This window comes from Copadichromis virginalis, linkage group LG11 (genome assembly GCF_057382275.1).
Source record: "Copadichromis virginalis isolate Kocher_CV1m ecotype Utaka linkage group LG11, C_Virginalis_male_GT1.1, whole genome shotgun sequence".
NCBI classification, from domain to species: Eukaryota; Metazoa; Chordata; class Actinopteri; order Cichliformes; family Cichlidae; genus Copadichromis; species Copadichromis virginalis.
This window is the reverse complement of record NC_140628.1, coordinates 12,540,477-12,562,408: the sequence shown is the minus strand read 5'-3', so window position 1 is coordinate 12,562,408 and position 21,932 is coordinate 12,540,477. Positions and strand designations below refer to the sequence as shown.

The following is a 21,932-nucleotide window of genomic DNA, read 5'->3' as shown; positions in this document are numbered from 1 at the left end:
TCCCTGATGGACATTTATTCCTCCCGCTGCCTCAGCAGAGCAGCAAACATTATCAAGGACAGCTCCCACCCTGGGGTTTCAACATGTTCAGCCTGCTACAGGTGCATCAACACAAAAACCCACAGACTCAAAAACAGTTTCTTCCCCAAAGCCATAACCACCCTGAACTCACACATGCACCGATAACACAGCCGCCCCCCACAGCCGCTGCAGAACTGTGCCCCCCCAGCATGTTTGCACTGAGTAGGAGATGCTCTGTATCTCATAGTACAACTGTATAGTGACAATAAAGGTATTCTATTCTATTCTATTCTATAAATTTTAACCCACAAGCACACCGTATTTATGTGTGCTTGTGTTATAAATATTCATTTTTTAAAAAGTGAAACTAAATTAATAAATATCCTCCCAAATACAAATATACAAACAAAACGTAGAGCAAATTGATCAAATTATTAAAATTACGACATTTTTGTTAAATGTGAACGCAGCATCACACCATGCTGGGCACAGGGGATCGACATGGGTAAGAAAGATTGTCTTGCGCATGCGTGATGCATGACGAGTGGAACAGCGGCTCCGTTAGCATCCAAAGCTAGCGGACTGGTTTGATTGGGGAGCACGGTGTGGAGGAAGGACTCCTGCGATATCGGCGACTTCAGACATCCCCAGCTAATCCTCGAGCCAGTCATCATCCCTCCATGCTGTCCAAGAAAGGGAGATAGCGTTAATAGCCCTGCACTGCCAGCTCAATTAGCCACTGTCCAAGACAGATAAGGGACGCTACGTTTTGCGTGAAGAGCCTTCCTTTCAAGCAGAATCAGTTTTCTGACTGAAGTATTAAGAAATACAGCTGCAGCCACGACTAATATTACCTCTATAAAAAATGAGGTTGCCGAGTAACAGACAATGTGTGATGGAAGGAGATGGAAAGAAAATGGATCAAGCTCCACCGGTCAGAAACCCTTTTGTGCACGTCTTGAAATTCACCCCACTGGAAAAAGCAAAGGTAATTTTGTGTATGTGTTTGCACGCATTTTTTAACCTATTCATGCAGTTTTAGCTGCCCGTGGAACACTATCACTTTAGTGCGACACAGAGTCATACTGGCAGTTATTTAACTGATTCCCTTGATTGCATGCATTCAGTTGAGCTAGTATTAGCTAGTCAGCTAACATTAGCTACATACATGTTGCTTTTTCTCCGCTATCTTGTCGGTTCTACTGCCTTACTTGAATCCCCATTGAAAGCGCGGGGGGTCTTTAAAACAATCGCCTTAACTGTAGAAAGAATGTCCCATTTTACACACGACTACCTGATGTAAAGCTTGTAAATCACCCTGTCTCTATAATAGGAGAACGAAAGTCAGTTATTTGAGCATGGCTGCCTGTCCAAGAGGGGCCTAGCTTGTTGCTGTTTAATTGTTACTCCGGCTATTAGAAAGGTTTTTTGGTGGGTTTCACTATATTGGATGACAACATTTGTGTACGTCGTTTATTTAAACATGCTTCTCTTCTTTTTTGCTCTGGCTTCGTTGGTTATCGCGGTTCAATTAACACGTGAGGATTTGGAGAAGGGGGGTTGTAAACCGGCAGACACGTTTTTTCCAACCCTCCTCCTGTCTACAAATAAAATGGATTTCCCCACAGCTCTTAATGTTCAAACAATTTGCCTTTCTCGTTGAAGATGGAGCAAAACTTTATAGCAGCTATTCGTCACTGCTGCTGCACGTAATCAGATTTTGGGGCTTTCGGGCTTCTCTGCAAAAGGAGTTAATTGGAGAGCAAGTCAGGTTTGCAGCCACTAGGCTTACACTGATCAGTTTCACTTTAAAGTCATGAAACTGTTTAAGTGAGAAGTACAGACATCGTTCAGCGGAAATTTGAACCCTGCACAGATTTACCTCCTTCAGTATTGTCTTGTCCACTTTTGCTACGTGTTGCATTAGGCACAGATAATGAGAACCTGCAGTCATCATCTGTAAGCTTGAGTATTAGACTGTCATGTTCTTGAAAACTGGGACTGCATGCGAATTAAAGGCACACATGGCCCATGTGTAGTTAACCTCATATGATCTCTCGAAATAGCTGACACAGAGATGTGTGTGCACCTGTGCGTTCATTCTAAACAATTACTTGCAATTGACTGCTTATTCTTAACATAGATAATGTAATATGTGCTGTGTTAGTAAACAATGTGGAATTGCAGCACAGCTATGTGTTAGGTATTTTCAGTAACACAGCACAGTAGAATGGGAAGGCCAGAGTTTATGAATGAGGCAGCTCTGCCATTCTGTAATAGAGTATGGTGTTACAGATACACATAGTGACTAGGTGAAGGTCAAGCACATCTCTTTATTTGTTGCTTTTTTCCCCATAGAGACTGGAGGGAGAATTGAGAATGTGTGGTAGATAGGTGGATCAAAGCCAAGAGAATAGGCTTACATTTATTAGCCGTTCCTCAAGACTAAAACAAAAGTGTGGTTTCTCCAGCAAGTTTAATATATAAACAAAAGGGGAAGAAATAAAAACTTGTTCATGAGACTTTGAGTCTAACAACTGGACAACTGATAAGTGACACTCAAAGAGGCTACAGAGAGCATCGTGCTCAGGTCTTGCTTTCACATCCAAATGATCAACCCACAGAGTCTGTTTTCACTTCAGAGAGAAAGGGAACTGCAGTATGTTCTGTTTATTGTAAAACCGGACATTGTCACAGTCTTTCTAGTGAAACTGAAGAAGTTTGTGTTGCATTGGTGTTTCACAAATGCGAAAGACTGCCTCAGTTGTGTGGTGATAATTTAATTAAGTAATGGACAATAATAGCAGGATCAGAGGAGTTGCTGTCAAACCATAAAGCTTTAACTTTATATAGTTTTGCAGGCTAACGGCTTGGGAACTGATAGGCTGTTAATGAATTGAGAATTATTCTGCTTTTGCATATTTTTAAAAGGAATAAATTCTTTTCACTGCTTTGCTGATGCTCAAAGTGGATTTCTATAAAAAGAGGCAATCGTAATAAGGTAGATAATTCTTACTAATGGGGCAAATGACTAATGTGGCTAAATCTTGGATCAACTTTAGAGGCTTTGTAATTCAATACTTACCTATTCAATCCACATAAAGTTGCTCATGCAATGTCTGTAAACTTTAGTCAAGTTAATTGACTGAGAGCTGATCAGTAGGGTGACTTTATGGCAATATTTTGTGATGTTCTTGATTAGATTGTGGTCAGCCAATATTCTATTTCAAAGAACTGTTCCTGAGAAGCTTCAAAAGCTGGTGAGGTGTCACAATGCATTCTGCTAATCTTAGGAGTCTGATTTTGACAAGCCTAACCTAAAGGCCCAAATCTGTCTTTGTGTAGTGAAAGTGGAAACATTTACAACTTCTCATAATTGCACAAAACCACACCATTAAATAATATTTCCTACATGAATGCCAGAACACAGGGTTCGCTAGCAAAATGCTGTCCTGTATATGATAATCGCTGTGATTCACTACTCGATGAGCGATGATATTGTGGTAACTTTTTAGTATAATTAGAAGTTTTATGTGGTCTGACATCAAGAGTGGGCACATCAGTTGTGTATAGTGCTTTGGAAAACAATACCTCCTGCCCCTTCATAACTAAATGGCCTTCAGCATTTGCTCTATAGTATCCAGCATCTACATCCACACTGAATAATAGTATGAGGGGTATGATCCTGCTCATGTAAAAGTTGTAGTTTATAAATGTTGAACATGAAATGACACAGAAAAGATTGCAGACTGCAGGTCTGATAGAGCATAGATTGATTGGCAGACCACTGCGTACTGTATTACTGTTGGCATTAGCATTGCGAAGAACCATCACTGTTCTCTAAACTAAATCTCAGCTTCATTTTTTTTTTTTTTTTTCGTTTGAAAGTCCACTCCCAGAAGCACTGTCTTTTTCTTATACTTTTGCACGTTAATATTTCCAAATCAAGTGAACATTAAGGGTTTTCTTTCTTTTCTAACTCATCAGCGCTAAAACGAGAGGGAGTGGTTAAACAAAAACCCTCTGGGCATATGCAATTCGCTTGGATTTTTATTTGTCAATGCTGCTAATTCAGAGAAGTGTTTTACTATTAATTTGTTGGCATCTCCTTAAACACAGGCTAAAATCACTCTATTGTTTTTGTATTTTTGCTGATATTTAAAAATGGAAGGGAAAAAAACCCCAAATGCACAAAAAATCATCTTTGAGGTTAGTGTGGAACTGCGTGTATAGCTGATGTTTAACACAGAGCTCACTTTCTAACTTAGCCTTCTGTTACATATGTATGATTATGTGGTTTAACAGTGCACATTGTTTTCAGCCTCTTGGGACTTTAATTAGGACAGAAAAAAGATTTATACAGTCTGTTAGATAACATTTTTATATTTGATTACACTATAAGCCCTAAAATAAAGTTTTTTTTAGCATATTGCTATACCTCTTAAATTCCAAAGAGTCCCTTTACTAGCATTGCCTGTTGACATTCATGTATTCCTGTGCTTTGAATTGATCTTTCAACATTGCACAGGTTAAGACAGCGGTCCCCAACCCTGGGCCTCGGACCGGTACCGGTGAGTCGTTTGGTACCGGGCCGCGAGAGTTGAGGCTCAGGTGTGAAATGTATAGTTTTCAGGGTTTTTATCGGTTTTCAGCGTTCTTTTGTTATTGTTTTTATCGTTAACTCTGTTTTCCTGGGTCTTTTCACGTGTGTTATGAATAAATCTTCTTTTTTTCGGTACCGGTACTAGTTTTATTTTGTTGTATTTATCCGCGACACCTTAAAGGCCGGTACGTGAAAATATTGTCGGGCATAAACCAGTCCGTGGCGCAAAACAGGTTGGGGACCGCTGGGTTAAGACATTCTTAACAACAGGAACCCCCAGCCCCCTTTTTTGAGAATGTGTTTGGCATTTTAAAATGCAGTTTAAACTGAATTTGCTGTTAGATAAGAACTCTCTCCTGATAAGGTAGGCCACTTAGACTTGATGTTTAACAGCAGTGCTTGCTATCAGGACAAATATTGACAAAAGATAAGGTGTGCTATCAGGGTCATGAATAGCTTTTAAATAAACAGTCATAACTGAATCTTTAGAGTGAGGTGCAAGGATTATCAGAGCCTCTAAGAATGCACAACTTGGTATATAACATGTCAGCTTTAAAGGATATTGCTTGTGAGTATAGGAAGTAAACCCATAAGACAAATTTGTATTGCGTAGTCTTAAATTATAGGAGCTATGTTTAGAGGCCATGCTGCAAACTCGCTGCCATTTATACTGTGTAGGACACACATATTAGGCACTTGTTTGTGTGTGTTGCTTATTTTACAAACACACAGTCATTTTACTTGTTTGAACTGCAGCCTGAGACCATTGTTGTTCGACCATTAAAGCTCCAGTTTGGCAACCTGAACAGCTATGAAGTTGCTGACATACCCATCCTGTAAGAGATCACTTCAGTCATGGATTCATTCTGTAGGCTGAAGTCATCCTTTTACAAATAAGAACTGTAGCAGTATAGAAAATAACTGATCTTTTTGCTTTTTCTCTATTTCACAGATTGCGTTAATGACAGTCACGCTATTCCCCATCCGTCTACTCATAGCTGCATTCATGATGTTGCTGGCCTGGCCTTTTGCCTTCATTGCCTCAGTGGGGCGCTCCGAGACCACCGTTGAACCCCAGTGCCTCTGGAGAAGGTGGGTGTTTTTTAATGTATAGCTTTCGATAATTAAAAAAAAAAAAACAACTGGTAGAACTGGCTCAAAGTTCAGTAATTAAGCTCGAGTGGCTCCATAGTGTAATGATTTGCACATCGGCCTAAGAAATGAAAGATCCCTGGTTTCCCTTTGGAGTTGTGGGCATTCAAACATGGAGCTATGGCGACCCCTCTTGAATGAGGGAGTTTAGAATGCAGAGTCTAGTACTGTTAAACTAATGTGCATTGTTATGGTAGATTTGTGATGTGCTTCCCTTGCATTACTCATTTTATGTTTTCGAAGGAACTGCACAATGAAATTTGTCAAAGTATGTGACTTCCTATGTTTGTTGAGTTTGTATGATAGCATCCATGTTCAAACATGTTTTTGCCAATCCAGCACAGTCTTTCTATAATTTAGTTGTGGAGGTGGTGCCTACTTCCTCCTGACAGTAGCCAGTATAAATTGAGGAATTTATTGATTTTTAAGACAAGAAACAATTGCATAATCATGAGCATCGTTAATATCAAGTTTAGTTTGGCTGTTGACAGCAGGCCCTGTAGGGTTAAAGCACACAGTTCTCCAGCTAGTCTTTGCTGTCTTACTCACTTTATGATGATACCAACCAAGCACTTTTTGTTGAATTTAAAGCTCTGATGTACTTAAAGTGCTGTGTGTCAAATAGAAATTTTGTGATACTTCTGGTAAAAGGTGTTTTTTAGTGAAACTTAAATTATAGCTAGTTTCTTGATTGGCCTTGACTGGAAAGATGACGGATATAATTCTGTCTTAAGTTGTGAGATCTCACCGGTAATGTTAGTGAAGAAACAGCGTGAGAAGTAATACATTTGAAGAACTAGACCCCACACTGTGCATTACAGGTGGTTATGGTGTCAGTTCGCTTCTGGTCACCAATTATTGACGCAGTTTATTTTCCATAGCAACTTACAACACTAATCCTGTGTCCCTTATGACTCTATTGTGAATATTGGTACTGCTGTTTTAATAAATTATGCTATATCATTTAAAGTGTTTTCTTTTATTTGCAAGAAGTGAAAAGTGCTTCTCACACATGGATGATCTTGTTTTCCAGACTGGTGGACATCATTCTGAGAATAATCATGCGAGTCATGTGGTTTGCGGGAGGGTTCCATTGGATGACTGTGAAAGGGCGAAGGGCATTGCCTACAGAAGCACCTATCCTTACCCTGGCACCCCACTCTTCTTACTTTGATGCCATCCCAGTCACCATGACAATGTCCTCAATTGTCATGAAGGCTGAGAGCAAGGATATACCTCTCTGGGGAAGTAAGTAACCCCACCACCACACACACGAACACACAGGCACACACAAAAACAAAATCTCATTGCTCATGACAGTGAGTTACTAGATGCATTTCAGCAGCACGTGAGGGAAAGATGATATTTGTGGTATGTGGCTTGTACAAAGGGGAAGATTATCAGTACAGCATCAGTAAGACAGTTCCCATGACTTTGCTGCCGTTACAGTCAACAGGGGATTGCCCACTCTGATTTGCATTTAATTTTGATAAGTTAAAAGCAAGTGTAGCTTGGTTTTTGTTCAGCCTTGTGTAGCTTGGTATAGCAGTGCTATACCTCAAAAAAAAAAAAGACAAAGAAAATACAGATGCTATGCTGTAATGAAAGCAGATATTATACTCCAGAACAACACGTTTGAGTTTTCAACTGTGACTAAACAAGGTAATTTTGTTAAAAAGAAAAAAAAGTCAAACTTGAATGCTCAGTGTTACACTGTACTCACAACATTCTTTAACCCACAAACATGTCAAAAGGAGCCAAGTCAAAATACAAAATATAAGTGTCTGGATAAAAGACACTCAGACTAATGATTTTTTTTAAATTTTATTCATAGCCAGACATAGATCCCACAAAGCCAAATGCTTATTTAGCTAGCTGTGTGGCCTTGTCTTTGCACAACTCAGAGTAACATCCAGAGGACCGGCAGGACTTGCTTAGACGCACTCAGTACAATAATATAAGTCAAATCCTATCAACTAGGCTGCAAGTTCAACAGTCTTCTCAATTGCCAGTTCAGTCACCGGTTCTTATGTCCCCGTAAGCAGAACATGCTGTGAAGGTGTTTATGTGTTATTTTTGCCTTCCTTTCTCCTCCTGCTCTGCCTGCTGAGTCAGTAATTAGCCACATTGTTAGTTCCAGGCTGAGTGAAGCTCGGCCAAGTTAAAGCAGCTTTACTTGTGTTGCAGGATTACGACCATATTTCAGCATATTTGTTTATTGGCAAATTGTCTGTTTAAACAATATGCAGTCAGCTATTATGATTTGGATTAGCTGGGCTAAAGTGTAAAAAATGCAAATGAATGCATTTGAAATTGTAAAAATATATTGAATTTTATGCTGTTATTCTATTGTTTCTACTATCTCAATATTGGCTTTCCCTAAAATGTTAAAGGGCCTCTAATGTTCTTTAGGGTGACAAGTCCTTTTGGACTTGCAGTAGGAACCAAGCACAAGGGCATGGCCACGTGGAATCCAGAATAAGCATTAAGACCTGATCAGCCAGAATGACGTGTGCAGAGCGACTTGTAGGGTTCTTGCGAGAGATGTAATCCCTTCCTGTCAGCAGACAGCTCACAGTTGAAATCATTTCTTCTTCTTCTTGTCATGGTCTCACCTTCTTCTTTCTTCATTTTGTTCCCTTACTACTCTCAAACTTCTCTCTTTCTGTTGACTTTCTGTATGAGCAAAGAGAGGCTTTTTTTTTTTTTTTTTTTTTTGGTCTCGGTAAAACGAAAGATGCTTCTGCTCTACAAAGTCTTTAACCCTAGTCTTTGCCTACTCAGTTTCCTGTTTGTCATTGCACATGTCCCTTTGCACGTCTACTAGTGCACAGATTGCACATATATTGGACTGTTCAAAGTCAGAGAGAGTCAGTATGACTTAAGGGGAACAGATTTCTTTAAAAAAAAAACAAGATGAGGACAAATATAAAGCAGAGATGTGTTTCTGTTAGAGGAGTTAACCTGTGGAATAGTTATGACAGTGATTTAAAAAGGTGTAGTTCATTTTCCTTGTTAGAAAAATATATAAATCAAGAATGAAAAGAGCAAAAAAAAAAAAAACCCCAAAAAAACAAAACCTCTTGATTCTTTTGCTTTGATGTAGTTACTTATCTAAGGTGGAAAGTTTTTTTTGTTTTTTTTTCTTGTTTGTTTGTTTGGTTTTTGCTTTGTTTTATTATTTGCTTCGAGCTGCATGCAAAAAGATATTTTGTGAAAAGGGTAGGCGTAATAAGCAAATGCTTCAGCCAATACCTTTTGATTAGCCTTGTCTCATGCTTTCTTGCTTTGTGGTAGATCTTTGTTCTGTTTTCACTGAGATATTTGAATGCTAATCAATAAAAATCAAATCAAAATATTTAAATTTGTTCTTTCAGTTATTATGCACCAACAATAATTTCACTGCATTACTCAAGAGTACTTTTTTGGCTGTGAAATGAGCAGTTTTGTTGTTACGGCACAAAGAGCGCTGTAGATGCAGTAGAGAAGGTCAGAAGGAGCTGCATTGTGTCTTTGTGGAACTGGAGAAAGCATATAAGGTGCCAAGAGAGGAACTGTAGTAGTATATGAGGATGGTGCAGAAAGTGTATGAGGACAGCAAAACAGTGGTGAAGTGTGTAGTAGACGTGGCAGACGGGTTCAAAGTGGGGGGGGTGGGATTACATCGGGGATCGGCTCTGAGCCCCTTTTTGTTTGCAGTTATGATGGACAGGTTGACAGATGTCATCAGATAGGAGTCTCCATGGACTATGGTGTTCACAGGTGACATTGTGATCTATAGTGAGTTGAGGAGAGCAGGTGGTAAAGAGCCTGGAGAGAAGAGGAATGAAATTCAGTGAATGAGAAGGAGATGGGTGTAACAGTGAAGCTATGAGGGTAGATAAATTTACACTCCAGGGGTTAACCAGCCAAAGCAATAGACAGTGCTCTATAGATGTGAAGAAGAGAGTGCAGGCAAGGTGGAGTGGGTGGCAACAAGTGTTAATGTTCTCATTACACCTTACATTTTAGTGATAGGGCTTAGAAAAACAAACAAATAAATAAATGGTCTAGCATTACATTGGGCAGTTGCTCTGTACCTGATAATATGCACACAGTTAACTGGTTCAGCACTGTTGTTGTAGATTGTGTCAGTATGTAAAGGTTAAAGTTTGTTTCAAATGCAGGTGATTATCATCAACCAAGCCAGCAGCAGTGGACTGACAAAAGCTCCAGCGTGTAACTACTGCCAGCACAAAAACTGTATCACTGTCAACAAAATAAAAAGAATCATATCATATAGACGGACATAACAAATAGTCATACAGCCACCATTACCCCTGTTGTCCCTGGTTGTTTTTCACAGATCGATAGTTGCACTGACCATTACTGTTGTTTTGTTGTGCTCTGAATTGAAATCGCAGCCGGAGGTGTTTCAAATCAGTTATTCCATCATCTGACGATGGTCTCATGGTCATGAAAACAATGATGATTAGAGGGCTGTATGTTATGTCCTGTGTGTTTTAGTGCCACCTTCTGCCTGCTCAGAGTTCCTACAATGGAAACGTGGCTTATATTTAAACATTAGATGATATGACAATATACTACAAAATGGTTCTTATAAATACAAATAGCTCTAATATATAGATATCCCAATATATCAAACAAAATTGAATATGGATAAAGTTTTAATTGAGGTCCCTCTCTTATCATACTTATTTTGTTATTGTCTCTGTACAGTATGTGCAGATCTTAAAGGTGTGCAACTACTGCATTGTGTATGTGTGCTTTAGATGGAGGAACTGTACATAAAGATGACCACAGGCAGCAATGATTTCTTGTGTCATTCAGTGGTGGATTTGGGTAATCTCAGTCTGTCACTGACTGTGCTCCCGTGACTGGCCAGCATGTCACTGAGTGGGTGGGGGTTATTGTACAGAATTGGTTTCCTAATCTGTCATCAAAAGAGGAAGTTGACATCAAATGTGTGACAGTTTTTGTTCCTTAATAGCTGTGTTCCTTGTATTTGTATATCTCCTTCTGTATATTTATGAGTTATACTCACTGAAGTACACCATTAATTTTTTTTTTTTACAGCAAAAGGAAATGCAAGTACAATGTAAGATATATTTAACAATGATTTAATCCTGCAAACTTTTTGTGGATCTTACAGATTTTCATAAAATTATGCGTTTTTGCTTGAAATGTATCTAATCCCAGTCATTATTGGATACGGTTTTTCCTTTGTGTTAAAAACTTTAGACTTTTGATTGAGTTTTGTGCCTGCAAAAGATTAGATCTCTGCCCAATTAAATTATTCTGTGTAGTGAAGCGTTTGTGCTTTTGATGTTTGACAGTTCTACATTTACGATTGGGATATTTATTGCAGAAATAGAAGTATTTGTTGTTTGCAGCAATGGCTTCTCAAGTAATTTCTATCTGAATTTCCTCCACTGTCTTCCTTCTGCTTCAAGCTTTGATTAAGTACATCAGGCCGGTGTTCGTTTCCCGGTCAGACCAGGACTCCAGGAAGAAGACTGTGGAGGAGATCAAACGCAGAGCCCGCTCTGGAGGAGAATGGCCTCAGGTAAGTTGGTGAAGTTATGCAAGAGTCACCATGTTGCACCAATTAAATGCATGAATGCCATGATCTGTTTTTACCAGACATTGCAGTAAACATCAACCACTAACTAGTTTCCCTCTCATACATACAGATCATGATTTTTCCAGAGGGAACGTGCACCAATAGATCCTGCCTAATCACCTTTAAGCCAGGTAAGTACCCATGTTTTTTTTTTTTTTGTTTGTTTTCTTTTTTTAACTGTGTAATTGCTATTCTAATTTTTTCTTAGACCAACATGTTTCCTTTACAAATATAACAGATGAAAACTAGTCTCCTGTCTTGTTTTTGTTGTTGTTTTTAAATCCTCGTAGGGGCCTTCATCCCAGCTGTACCAGTGCAGCCTGTGGTCATTCGTTACCCTAATAAACTGGTAAGTAAATTGGCAAAAAGTTGTTTTGTTTTTTTTTCCCCCCTTAGCCTTTTTGTCATTAGGTGATAGATTAGAAATAGGAGCTGTGAAATGTAGAAAAAAACAAAACAAATCTAGAATCGTGTCCTGTGGCATTAATTCATTTTATTTGGAAAAGCACTCATCGCCCTTTTTGTTCCTCAAACCAATTGACTGGTTAACCATGATGCTTTTGTTATGGAATTTTCAAATACCCAAAATGTTTTGTTGATTGATGCCAATTTGTTTTGCCATTTTTTTTCCTCATGATGGCACTATTGGCTTTACTTTTATGATGCCGAAATTCATGCACAATGATAATAACTGTGCAATGATGCACAGCAAGGCTGTTATCTGCTGATATCACAGCAAATTATCTTACTATGACTGCAGAATTTAGTCATTCAAAAGCATAACAGCTTTCTGAGACATAATTTTACATATGAAAATTATGTCTGATGAAAATGAAGTCGGTGTCCACAGCTAGAGGAAAGAAAGGGGGTGGGTTCCACAGCTTTAAAGAGTTAAAAGCGATTCCAGAAGAACTTAGTTTTTCAGCCATATGAAATCACTCCTAGCTGAGAAAAAACGCTAGTGATGCCCATTTTGCCCATCTGTATTCAGCCGCAAAGCATTAGAACGAAGTACAGAAACCAATTTTTAATAACTTCTAGCTAGTCTGTGTGAATATTAATTCCTGGGCTGCCTCATTTGCATTTAATAGGTGTCATTGCGTGAGAACAGTAGACTTTTTAATATAATGGTAATAAAAAAAAAGTTCAGTCTGCCATGAAGCATAATGGATTTTGAATTTTATTGACACACATTATCTTACTGTGTTTACATTTAAGGGATTAAACATAGCATTTCCATTTTTTTGGAGCAACCTTATTTTGGAAATGTCCATAAAAGGATAGAAGCCTTCCAAAATTTAAAAGAATAAATAATCATTAGCACAATGAATCTCTTAGCTTTGGAAACCTAAGCACGTATCCAGGTGAAGTCTAAAGCTAATACATGTTTTCGCTCTGAGTAAACGCATCAAAACTGTAACATATTGAAACCTGTATGAAATGCTTGTTGGGGGTGTCTGAAAAATGTTTGTCCAAACTGAATTTTAATGTGCTAGAGTTGAGTATTTAATTGCACACTTAACTTACCATAAACTAATTACACTGTAATCATTTTTAAACTGATTGAAAATAAGCTGCCTGTGAGAAAGAAAGCTGGAGCAAAGTTATCACTTGAACCAAGAAATAAAAAGTAAAAGTGTGTTTGAGAGACTAATAATTTGTCTCTTCTTCATGTGGTTTGTTTGTTTATTTATTTATTTTTAACAGGACTCAATCACATGGACATGGCAAGGCCCAGGAGCGTAAGTACAGAATTTCACACTTTCTTAATTTAACACTTTGTGCATTCTTTACATACTGTAACTAACATTGTTTTAAGTCAAAATCAGACATAAATAAAGAACTAAACTCAAAATGACAAATATGGAAATTGCATAGTATTTACACACAATCTCACATGACTTGATAATTTGACAGTGTTTTAATTAATTTATTCTCGCATGTTACCTTAAGCTTTCCCAGCTGGAACTTAAATATTAAAGGGTTTGAAAATTTGTGCATTAAGAAAATTAAATAAACAACAAGAAAAATGTAAGAGGTTTTCAGTTGACGTGTTGTCTGTGCAGGGCTCTCCTTTTTTTTTTTTTTTTTTTTTTTTTTTTTTTTTTGTTTGTAATTTGTTGTTGTTGTTGATGTCCTGTTATTATCCAGATTCCAAATTTTATGGCTGACACTCTGCCAGTTACACAATGAGTTTGTGATAGAGGTAAGTGTGCATTACTGTCAATATAGATAATTGCATATCTACCCGTATGAAAAATATGACTCTGAGAGAGATGCTAATGATTTTAAAAAAGATATTTTTGGGGGGGCTTTCTACAGTTTCTTCCCATCTATACACCCTCAGAGGAGGAGAAGAAGAATCCTGCACTCTTTGCCATCAATGTGAGACGTATCATGGCTAAGTATGTTGAAATAATTGATCATATTATATACATTTCAACAATTTATGTACACAACACAAAGTTGACTGAGGTTATTATTCCAATTCCAATTTTGCCTCTTCATTTAAAAACGGTGAATGCAGTGAATGTCTCTAGCTGTAAAGTTGTATTAATCCACATCTTTTAGATTTCCATTGTCATCTAATTATTAAATAAAGTATACACTGTTTAGAAACTTTGCATTTTTCTTTAGAAGTATAATAATTATATATAAAATACAATCCTAAATGAATGTGAACCACCTAGTTATCATTGTCTTATGCTGTGTAAGGGCTATACTTGCCTATTAGATTACTACATTTTGTGCATTATTGCTTTGAGCTACACATGGGGAAACTTCAGCTCTGCAGATTCATGGAGAAAACTTGGAACATTGTTCCCAACTTCAAAGTAGATGTATCAGATACTTTCTCTGCGTTATTGGCCTTAAGCAAAGTTCATATTGATTTGCACAAACTGATGTCCCATCATTATCTCTCCTGTGTGGTGCACAGAGCCCTGGGGGTACCCATCACAGATTATTCATTTGAAGACTGCCAGCTGGCCATGGCAGAAGGCCAGCTGAGGCTGCCAGTCGACACCTGTCTGCTGGAGTTTGCCAAGCTTGTCAGGAGACTGGGGTGAGTCATTCAAACTTTCCAAGGCAATAAACCTATCAAAGATGACTAAGTAAGGGGCACAAGGGGGAGGAAGGCAAAATATTCTCCCAACACTGCAGGGATTTAGCGTTTTGCCTAGCAGAGAATGAAAGAGTCGAAACAATGAAAAACATGTAGCTTGTTGGGGGGGAAAATGCAAATGAGTAGAACGGAGCACATAAATATTATACAGTATAACTGTAAAGTCTATAGAGTTGTCATAGCTTGCTCATTCTCAGGAGCACAAGTCTTCTCATTTTTTTCCCCTCTCTCTTTGCTTACACTGTTATTCTTATGTTATTATGTCATCGCTGTCCCAGATTGAAACCACAGAACTCCGAGAAGGTTTTGCAGGAGTATGGGAACAGAGCCAGGAAGCTTGAGGGGCAGAAGCTGGGACTGGAAGGCTTTGCACACTTCCTTGATGTGCCAGTTTCAGATATGCTGCGAGACATGTTTGGTCTTTTTGACGAGGTAAAAACTGCAGCGACCTTTTACTGATAACCATGATTGCTCTGCAGTCTTTCACAGTGGTTACTGCTGCTACTTGAGTGCATTTTGTTTTATTATTTTCACGTTTAGTTTTTATTATGCAGATACAGAACAGCAGTTTTAGAAAAATGCACAACTGAAGCAATATTCGTTCTAGTTTGGGGCGTGATTGAAGTAGTCTGATGAGAAAGTGCTTCTAGAAAACTGGATTGTATGCGCTTTCTTTAAACTAAACTCAGTGTGCATATTTGCATAATGGAACCTAAACAAGAAAAGATTTGTTGCTGCAATGTGTTTTTGACCTAAATGGCTATCGGCCAGATGCTTCTGTGAAACATAGCAGTCTTGCTCACAGTCTGATTTTATTTTTATTGTGGTCTCTTGTCTTTTCAGCATGAAGATAACAGAATGGATATTAGAGAATATGTGATAGCCTTATCTGTTGTATGCAGGCCTGCCAAAACTCTGGAAACAATGAAATTGGCCTTTAAGGTAAGATTTTTGCTTATCTGACCAACTGGCAGAATAGTTTTGTGCTTCATAAGCACCAGCATAACATTTGCTCCATTAACGCATCTTCTGGGTAGTACATTTATATTTGTCCCATATTTCAAAACCTTTCAAAATGCTTGATGAAGTGTGCATTTAGGGTTTCACTGAAGCCGATCAGTTACTCTGGGTATCTATAAATCAGCTTGATGAAGTAAGGTGAGAAGAGCATGATAATCTTCTCTTCTTACTTGCTTGATATTTGAGTTGAGCAAGGGCGGTCACCTTATATGCTGTTCAAGTGGCCCTAAAGCAAAGCCAAGGAGAATGTTTTAATCTTATCATATTTCCTCTTCCCCAGATGTTTGAGGCAGAGGAGGATGGTGCCATCACAGAAAGCGAGTTAGCAGTTATACTTAAGACAGCTTTAGGCGTGAGTCACATCAGCGTGTCACATCTGTTTACCGCCATTGACGTGGACAACACAGGGAAGATCACATTTGGTAAGAGATCGAATAAAACGGCCATAAAAATATTTCACTGAATTCTTTTGAGCTATAATTAGTTATCAAAGTGAGTTTTTTTCCCCCTCATGCATTGGATTAGATTTGACAACCAGGACACTTTATTTTAAGATGCCCTCAGTCTCTTGGCAGTTTTTCCTAATGCTGCCTTTGTGTCTGGCACCCCCATGTGGTCTTTTCGCAGACAAGTTCAGAAACTTTGTGGAGCACCACCAAGACTTTGCTGACGACTACCTGTACACAGAAAACACAGACCTCCACAGTGCTCCCTACAATGATCACCAAACCCAACCCAGCCTGTCGACACTGAAAGTGAAAGGAGCCGCCGCCACCAGCAAAACGGCTAATGGTATCTGTCCCGAATTCAGCGACCACGATGGCACAATAGATGGACTCAAGAAACACAACTAAAAGAGTTTAGAGAAATTGGATGGGGAAAGCAAACCCCTCTCCTGGTGAGAGGAGTGTTGTGTAAGGAGAGCTGTAAATTGCTGAATAAGAAGGGACTATCTTTCATTAATCACAAATACAAAAATCAAGTTTACCATAACCTTTTATTACCATTGTATCCGTGAAATTTATGAGATTTTCAGCCTCTAAAAGGTTTATTTTGTTACTTTTTTTTCCTCTTCCATAGTAAGATTTGTCAGAATGCCAAACAATGGCTGTTAGGGTTACAATACTTGAATACTTGAAGCGCAGGCACATATTAAAATTTCTAGGGCAAATTCTTTTCCCTCTAACAGAGTATGGACTGTCCTTTTGTTTGATATTTTTTTTTTATTATTTTTTAAATATATAAATGAGGGGAAACTGAACAAAATGAGCCCCCAGTCATCTGTATTTGGTTATCATTGATTTGTAACTTTTATCCATTTCCTCTCTTTATGATAGCTGCCTTTTGAGTAGAAAGTGCAGAAAGGATGGGCTCAAGTTAATTTAAGCAGGATTGAGGATTAAGTGCTGAAAAAGGAAGGCCTGAGGGTACCAGTGACAACTGTTGGACTACTTGAAGCATTTAGCTTCAATAGCCACATTTGAGGTTAACTAGGGTCTCTGCAAGTTTGTGGTCGTACTTGCTATGAGCCTGGTGTGTGTGGATGTATTTGTACATAAATATAATATTTGATTTCGCTCAGGGTTCAGAGACAAAATTGAAAAACTTGTATGATGTCACAATTTTTGGCGTTCAATGGATCACATGCATGTACATTCCACAGTTTGGTCATTTCTCACCCGCATAAGTTTTTTTTTTTTTTTTTTTATGTTTTAAAAGAAATTACACTTGGACCAAAAATGCATTTGATGATTTCACGTCACCTTCTAGGTTTGTTACTGTCCTTTTGAGCTAGTTGTGTAATGTTGAAAAGAGTGGAAAAACATCACTGTACGTGACCACTGAAAGCACATTCAGTTAAGTAGCTTAGTTGGATATTTTAAAGGCAAAAGTGTATTTTCTGCATTACACTGTTATCCTTGTAGGACCATATTATTGTCAATTAATCTTCCCTAATGACTTCCAGGATGGAGTTTGCTCCTTAGTCATCTGTAACATTGTGCTTCATACACCCCATTTGAGGGACCAGTCTGTTGTTTGAAATGTCCGCCTGTAATTTTACTTTTGGATTCCCCCTTCCCTCCAGGGGGTCTGATTTAGTCACTCAGTAAGGGGGTGAGGTTGTGATTTCAATTTTAATGACAGTGAAGGGATTTAATAAAAAATTAAGGTTAAGTAGTTCCTCATTTAGTTCTTTGGTCAGATTTTTATTTTATTTTTATTTTATTTATTTATTTTATTTTGGAAACAAATAAAATGAGGGATTTTGGGAGATTATTTTAAATCACATTTCCATCTCATCTGTGATCATTCATAGTGTATATGTGTATCCCATTATGGCTTTCAGTGAAGCAATATTTCACATCTCTTAAGCCTTCTCAAGATGTATGCTTTTGAAGAGTTCTTATATGCATTTTGAATATTCCAAATGCAGGACATTTTGTGAATTTTTGATATACGTATATGACTGATTTTTATTTTCACTGCCATGACAAAGATCTGTGATCTTCTCTGCAGATTTTATTGTTGATAAATGAGCCACATTTTATTTTTCTTTGTGTAATAATGCAGTTGTTTTTGTGCTGTATTCCTCTTACACTATGAAAGGTTTATTGCTATATTATTACTACTCGTGATGATAGCCTTGAATCTGTAGAATTTTTATGCGAAAATCAAGAATGTATAGACAATCTTGTCACAATTGGAAGCCACTCGGCACTGATCTCCAGTGGACATTTTCCTAAGGAATTAAGGTTTCAAAAGTTTTGTTTTCTGTCTTTTTCACACACACACCCCCCTTCCTCCTTGTTTTACTAATGTGTGATGTGTGCAGGTTGAACTAAGTAAAGTGTGAGTGTGTACATATGTCGAGCCCTGAGGTGAAGAACCGCCACATGACGGGCCACATCATACAGACACTCCAGACTGCACACATGTCATGACAATCTTGTCTCCATACTTTGTCATTGAAGTTTTATCGATTTGTGCTTGCACTTTAGTAGCTTTTCCTTCTTAAATATTTCACATTGCTCTAAAGCATGTTGCATTTGTAGACAACAGTATTGTAGGTCATTTTAATGTGATTCTTTTTTTCTCATGTATTTGTTACAGTAAAGGGAGCACAGAGAAAAGTATAGATCACAAAGAAAGCTGCCCCCCCCTTCCCTTTTTAGCCCTACTTTTCTGCAACATCTCAGGATTGTGGAAATTTTGTAGCCTGAAATTGAATTTGTGAACTTCTGGGACTTGGCATCAGTGTAAAGATTTGAATGACTTAAACCTGTTTGCACCGTGAAATGGATAAGTATTAAATGTACTTCTTAGTGATGTGATTTTTCTAATGCATAGTTAACAGTTCACTCTGTATGTTTGAAACCATACTGTTTTTGTATATAAATGGGGAATCTTATTTTGAATTACGGCTGAAACAGGAAGTCAATATTTCAGCACCTGACAGAATGCGATTTATTGAGCCACAGTAACCCCTCCTGCAGTTTTATTTTAAATGGAAAGCTCCACTGGACGGTCAGAGGATGATGATGTACTATGATATGTATTCAAGTCAAAGATCTGCTTTTTATATAGTCAGTATTTATATTCAGAACAATTCTGCATTGGGGCTATATGAAAATACTATTTAAATTTCCTTTCATGACTTTTTTGTCTCCCTCCACTCACATATTTTCATTTCAGGTACCTCAGTAGAGGCAGTGTTTTTCCTGACTTTGTATCAGTCTGAGAAAATGTAAACCTATGAGAGAACTTGTATGCTATTACTGCCTGCTTAAACAGTTTATCTAACAGTGAGCCTAAGACGAAAGACTTGTGTACTCTGAAAGAGCGATATTAACTTTCTGATGGCTCACTGTATATGGACCATGAAACTGAACTACTTTTCTCCTGTAGCTTTACTTCAAACTTTTTTCTGAATAAGTTTTTGTTTTTATTTTGTTAATGCATTTTGATGATTGAGAGTTTTGAATTTGTTCAGGACTGCTATGATATAACTTGTTAATGTGACTCGCCGATGGAATTAAAGAAGCATCAACACTCCTGTCTGTCACAGTGTTATTGGGTCATTCTGTAACAGAGGTTTTATTATGTGAGGTTGGGGTGCAATGACTTCTACATCAGTACAAGAAAGCCTTTGCAGTGAAAAAAATTCTATTTGTAATTATGAATTTAGCTTTACTGTATAACGCATGTTAAAGATATTGAGGAAAGTGTAATTGCAGTATCATTTCTTAAATTGTTTTAATCTTCCATATATGCCTTACATCTATAACCATGAATTATAAGGTTGATAGAAACGTAGTCAGGCCACATGTTCATACAGTCATCTATTTTCTTGACCTGTTATTGCAGAAATGCCTCCCTCTTGAGGAAACACAGAGAAAATGCAGTGTTTTTTTTTTTTGTTTGTTTTTTTTTCTTTTAAGTCCAGTATGTTGAGCTGCAGTAGGCTGCATGACGGAGACTGGGGTAGGAGAAATCCATAATGGTACAATTTAAGTTAAATATCTAGCAAATTATGTGACTCACAATACGTTGAGGTCATGTTTATGAAATGATTTGCACAAGTATATTCAGCCATTTAATTTCCTTCCAGCTCTGTTTTTTGTCAGATATACTTTGGTCACCTCTCTATAGACGTTAATCTCTGTTCTGTTCACCCAGTTCCACCACTTTGAGCCACAGTGAAATGTTTTGACATAAATTATGTGCATGTGACACACTATCCATGTACATAATGGGTTACTCACAGACATTCAGAGTTCACAGGGGATGGATGCTAACAATACTGGTCGTCCCTTGACTTTTCCTTTAGTTCCAGAAGTGTGTAATTCAATGAATTTATTTTCCATGCACTCTTGTTACTTAGGGGCCTCTATAGTGTGACCTCTAGTGTGTAGCAAAACTAGGCAATTCTCTCTGCCATTCTGTAAAACATCCAGCAACAATATGCTACCATGCTTGCATAAACATTTAGTACAAAACCTCAGTGTGTATGTACTCCCTGAGCAATTACCATGGCTGAAGACTCTTCAGTCAGTTGAAACCAATTGCTCAATAACTGTATGTAAGAGTTATTATTGTTCCTTTGTGGTTACCAGAGGCTTTGTATGTAACTGAAAAGTGTTAATGGCATTTTCCCAATTAGAGAACACAAGTAAGTAAAAAAAAAAAAAACTGTTTCAAAAATAATTTATTATTGAATTAGACTTTCAGGAACCCCCCCTGTGATGCTCAGGAGGTTAAATAGGTTAGTCTGTGGAGGGGAGGAATGTTCTTATTGTCTGAAATGAGTGCTTATGCTCATGACTCAATGGGTTAAGAATTTGTCCTCATTCCTTCTCCTGTGTTTCTTTTTCCCTCCTTTCATGATCAAGCAGACGGCGCTCACAAGGAGAAAACGGGCTTGTGCATCTACTAACCCTCTCAAATCATCATCTAGATGTAACTGCTTATTCAAAGGAGAAAACTCATTAGAACGAAAAGGAAAGTTTCAGGTTGTAGTAGTTACCAGCCAGTAATACTGTATTACTGGCTGGTACTGTACTGTACTTCTTCCCATTTTAACATTTTTCTCATTTTCTTTTCCTTTTGCATTGCCTTTCACTTCCTCCTCTGCCATTCTTTCCTCACCCTTGCCTATCTTCTGCTCCTGCTTGCTCCCCTCCTCCTCCTCGTGACCCTTCTCCTCTGGGTCTCAGCTGTTGCATTTATGAAAACAAGACACTCGATTATGTTCAACTCATCGTTGTCCAAGCTCTGTCGGAAACCTCATAATTCCAGCACGGCTTACATCGACCCAACAACTTCTGATACGAGGCTTGAAGGATGATTGCACTTTAAAGGTGTGTGCGTTGTGTATTGTGTCAGTTGAGCTGGGGTTGGTGGACAATTGATCACCACGATTGGCTTGCAAACAACAAGTTGCCATTCTAAACATGAGTTATACGTCCGTCCAAGGGGAGCAGGCTGATTGGGTTATTCAATACCCTGGTCCTGCTGTGGTTAAATCTGAAATGGAAGGGGTCTAAGTGTCAGTGCTGATTCTGTTTTGCCTGCTGAACATTACAGGTAATGACATTTTTGCTTGGACACGGTGTGTCACTTGGTCACTGAGATCGTTTTAAAGGTAGAAGGGGGGGGGGGGGGGGTATCAACTAAGAAAGACCTTTGATGTTAACCTTGGGTTTTACACATAAGAGGCAAAATTATTAAAACCTCCCAGAACACCTTACTTCTACTTCTTACTATTAAACCCCAAAGCAAAGTTTCATTTAGTTCAATTAGTATTTTGTTTGTGTGTGTGTTGTTCTTTGTGCGACTGACACTGATTTCAAGTGGGATAGGGTTCGATGCATATTATTATTAGATACGGT

General features: G+C 38.1%; 1 protein-coding gene across 1 annotated transcript; it reads left to right on the top strand.

Annotated features, from left to right (window-relative positions):
• The first annotated feature begins 536 nt into the window (after positions 1–536).
• On the top strand, positions 537–17,721 carry LOC146698172 (lysophosphatidylcholine acyltransferase 1). Its single transcript, XM_085473190.1, has 14 exons — positions 537–1,009; positions 5,577–5,716; positions 6,810–7,024; positions 11,230–11,342; positions 11,470–11,530; positions 11,690–11,748; positions 13,107–13,141; positions 13,551–13,605; positions 13,722–13,804; positions 14,338–14,463; positions 14,802–14,955; positions 15,367–15,465; positions 15,824–15,965; positions 16,171–17,721. The coding sequence occupies exons 1-14, from the start codon at positions 887–889 to the stop codon at positions 16,395–16,397; spliced, it is 1,632 nt and encodes a 543-aa protein (XP_085329316.1). The 5' UTR covers positions 537–886; the 3' UTR covers positions 16,398–17,721.
• Positions 17,722–21,932: the final 4,211 nt, after the last annotated feature.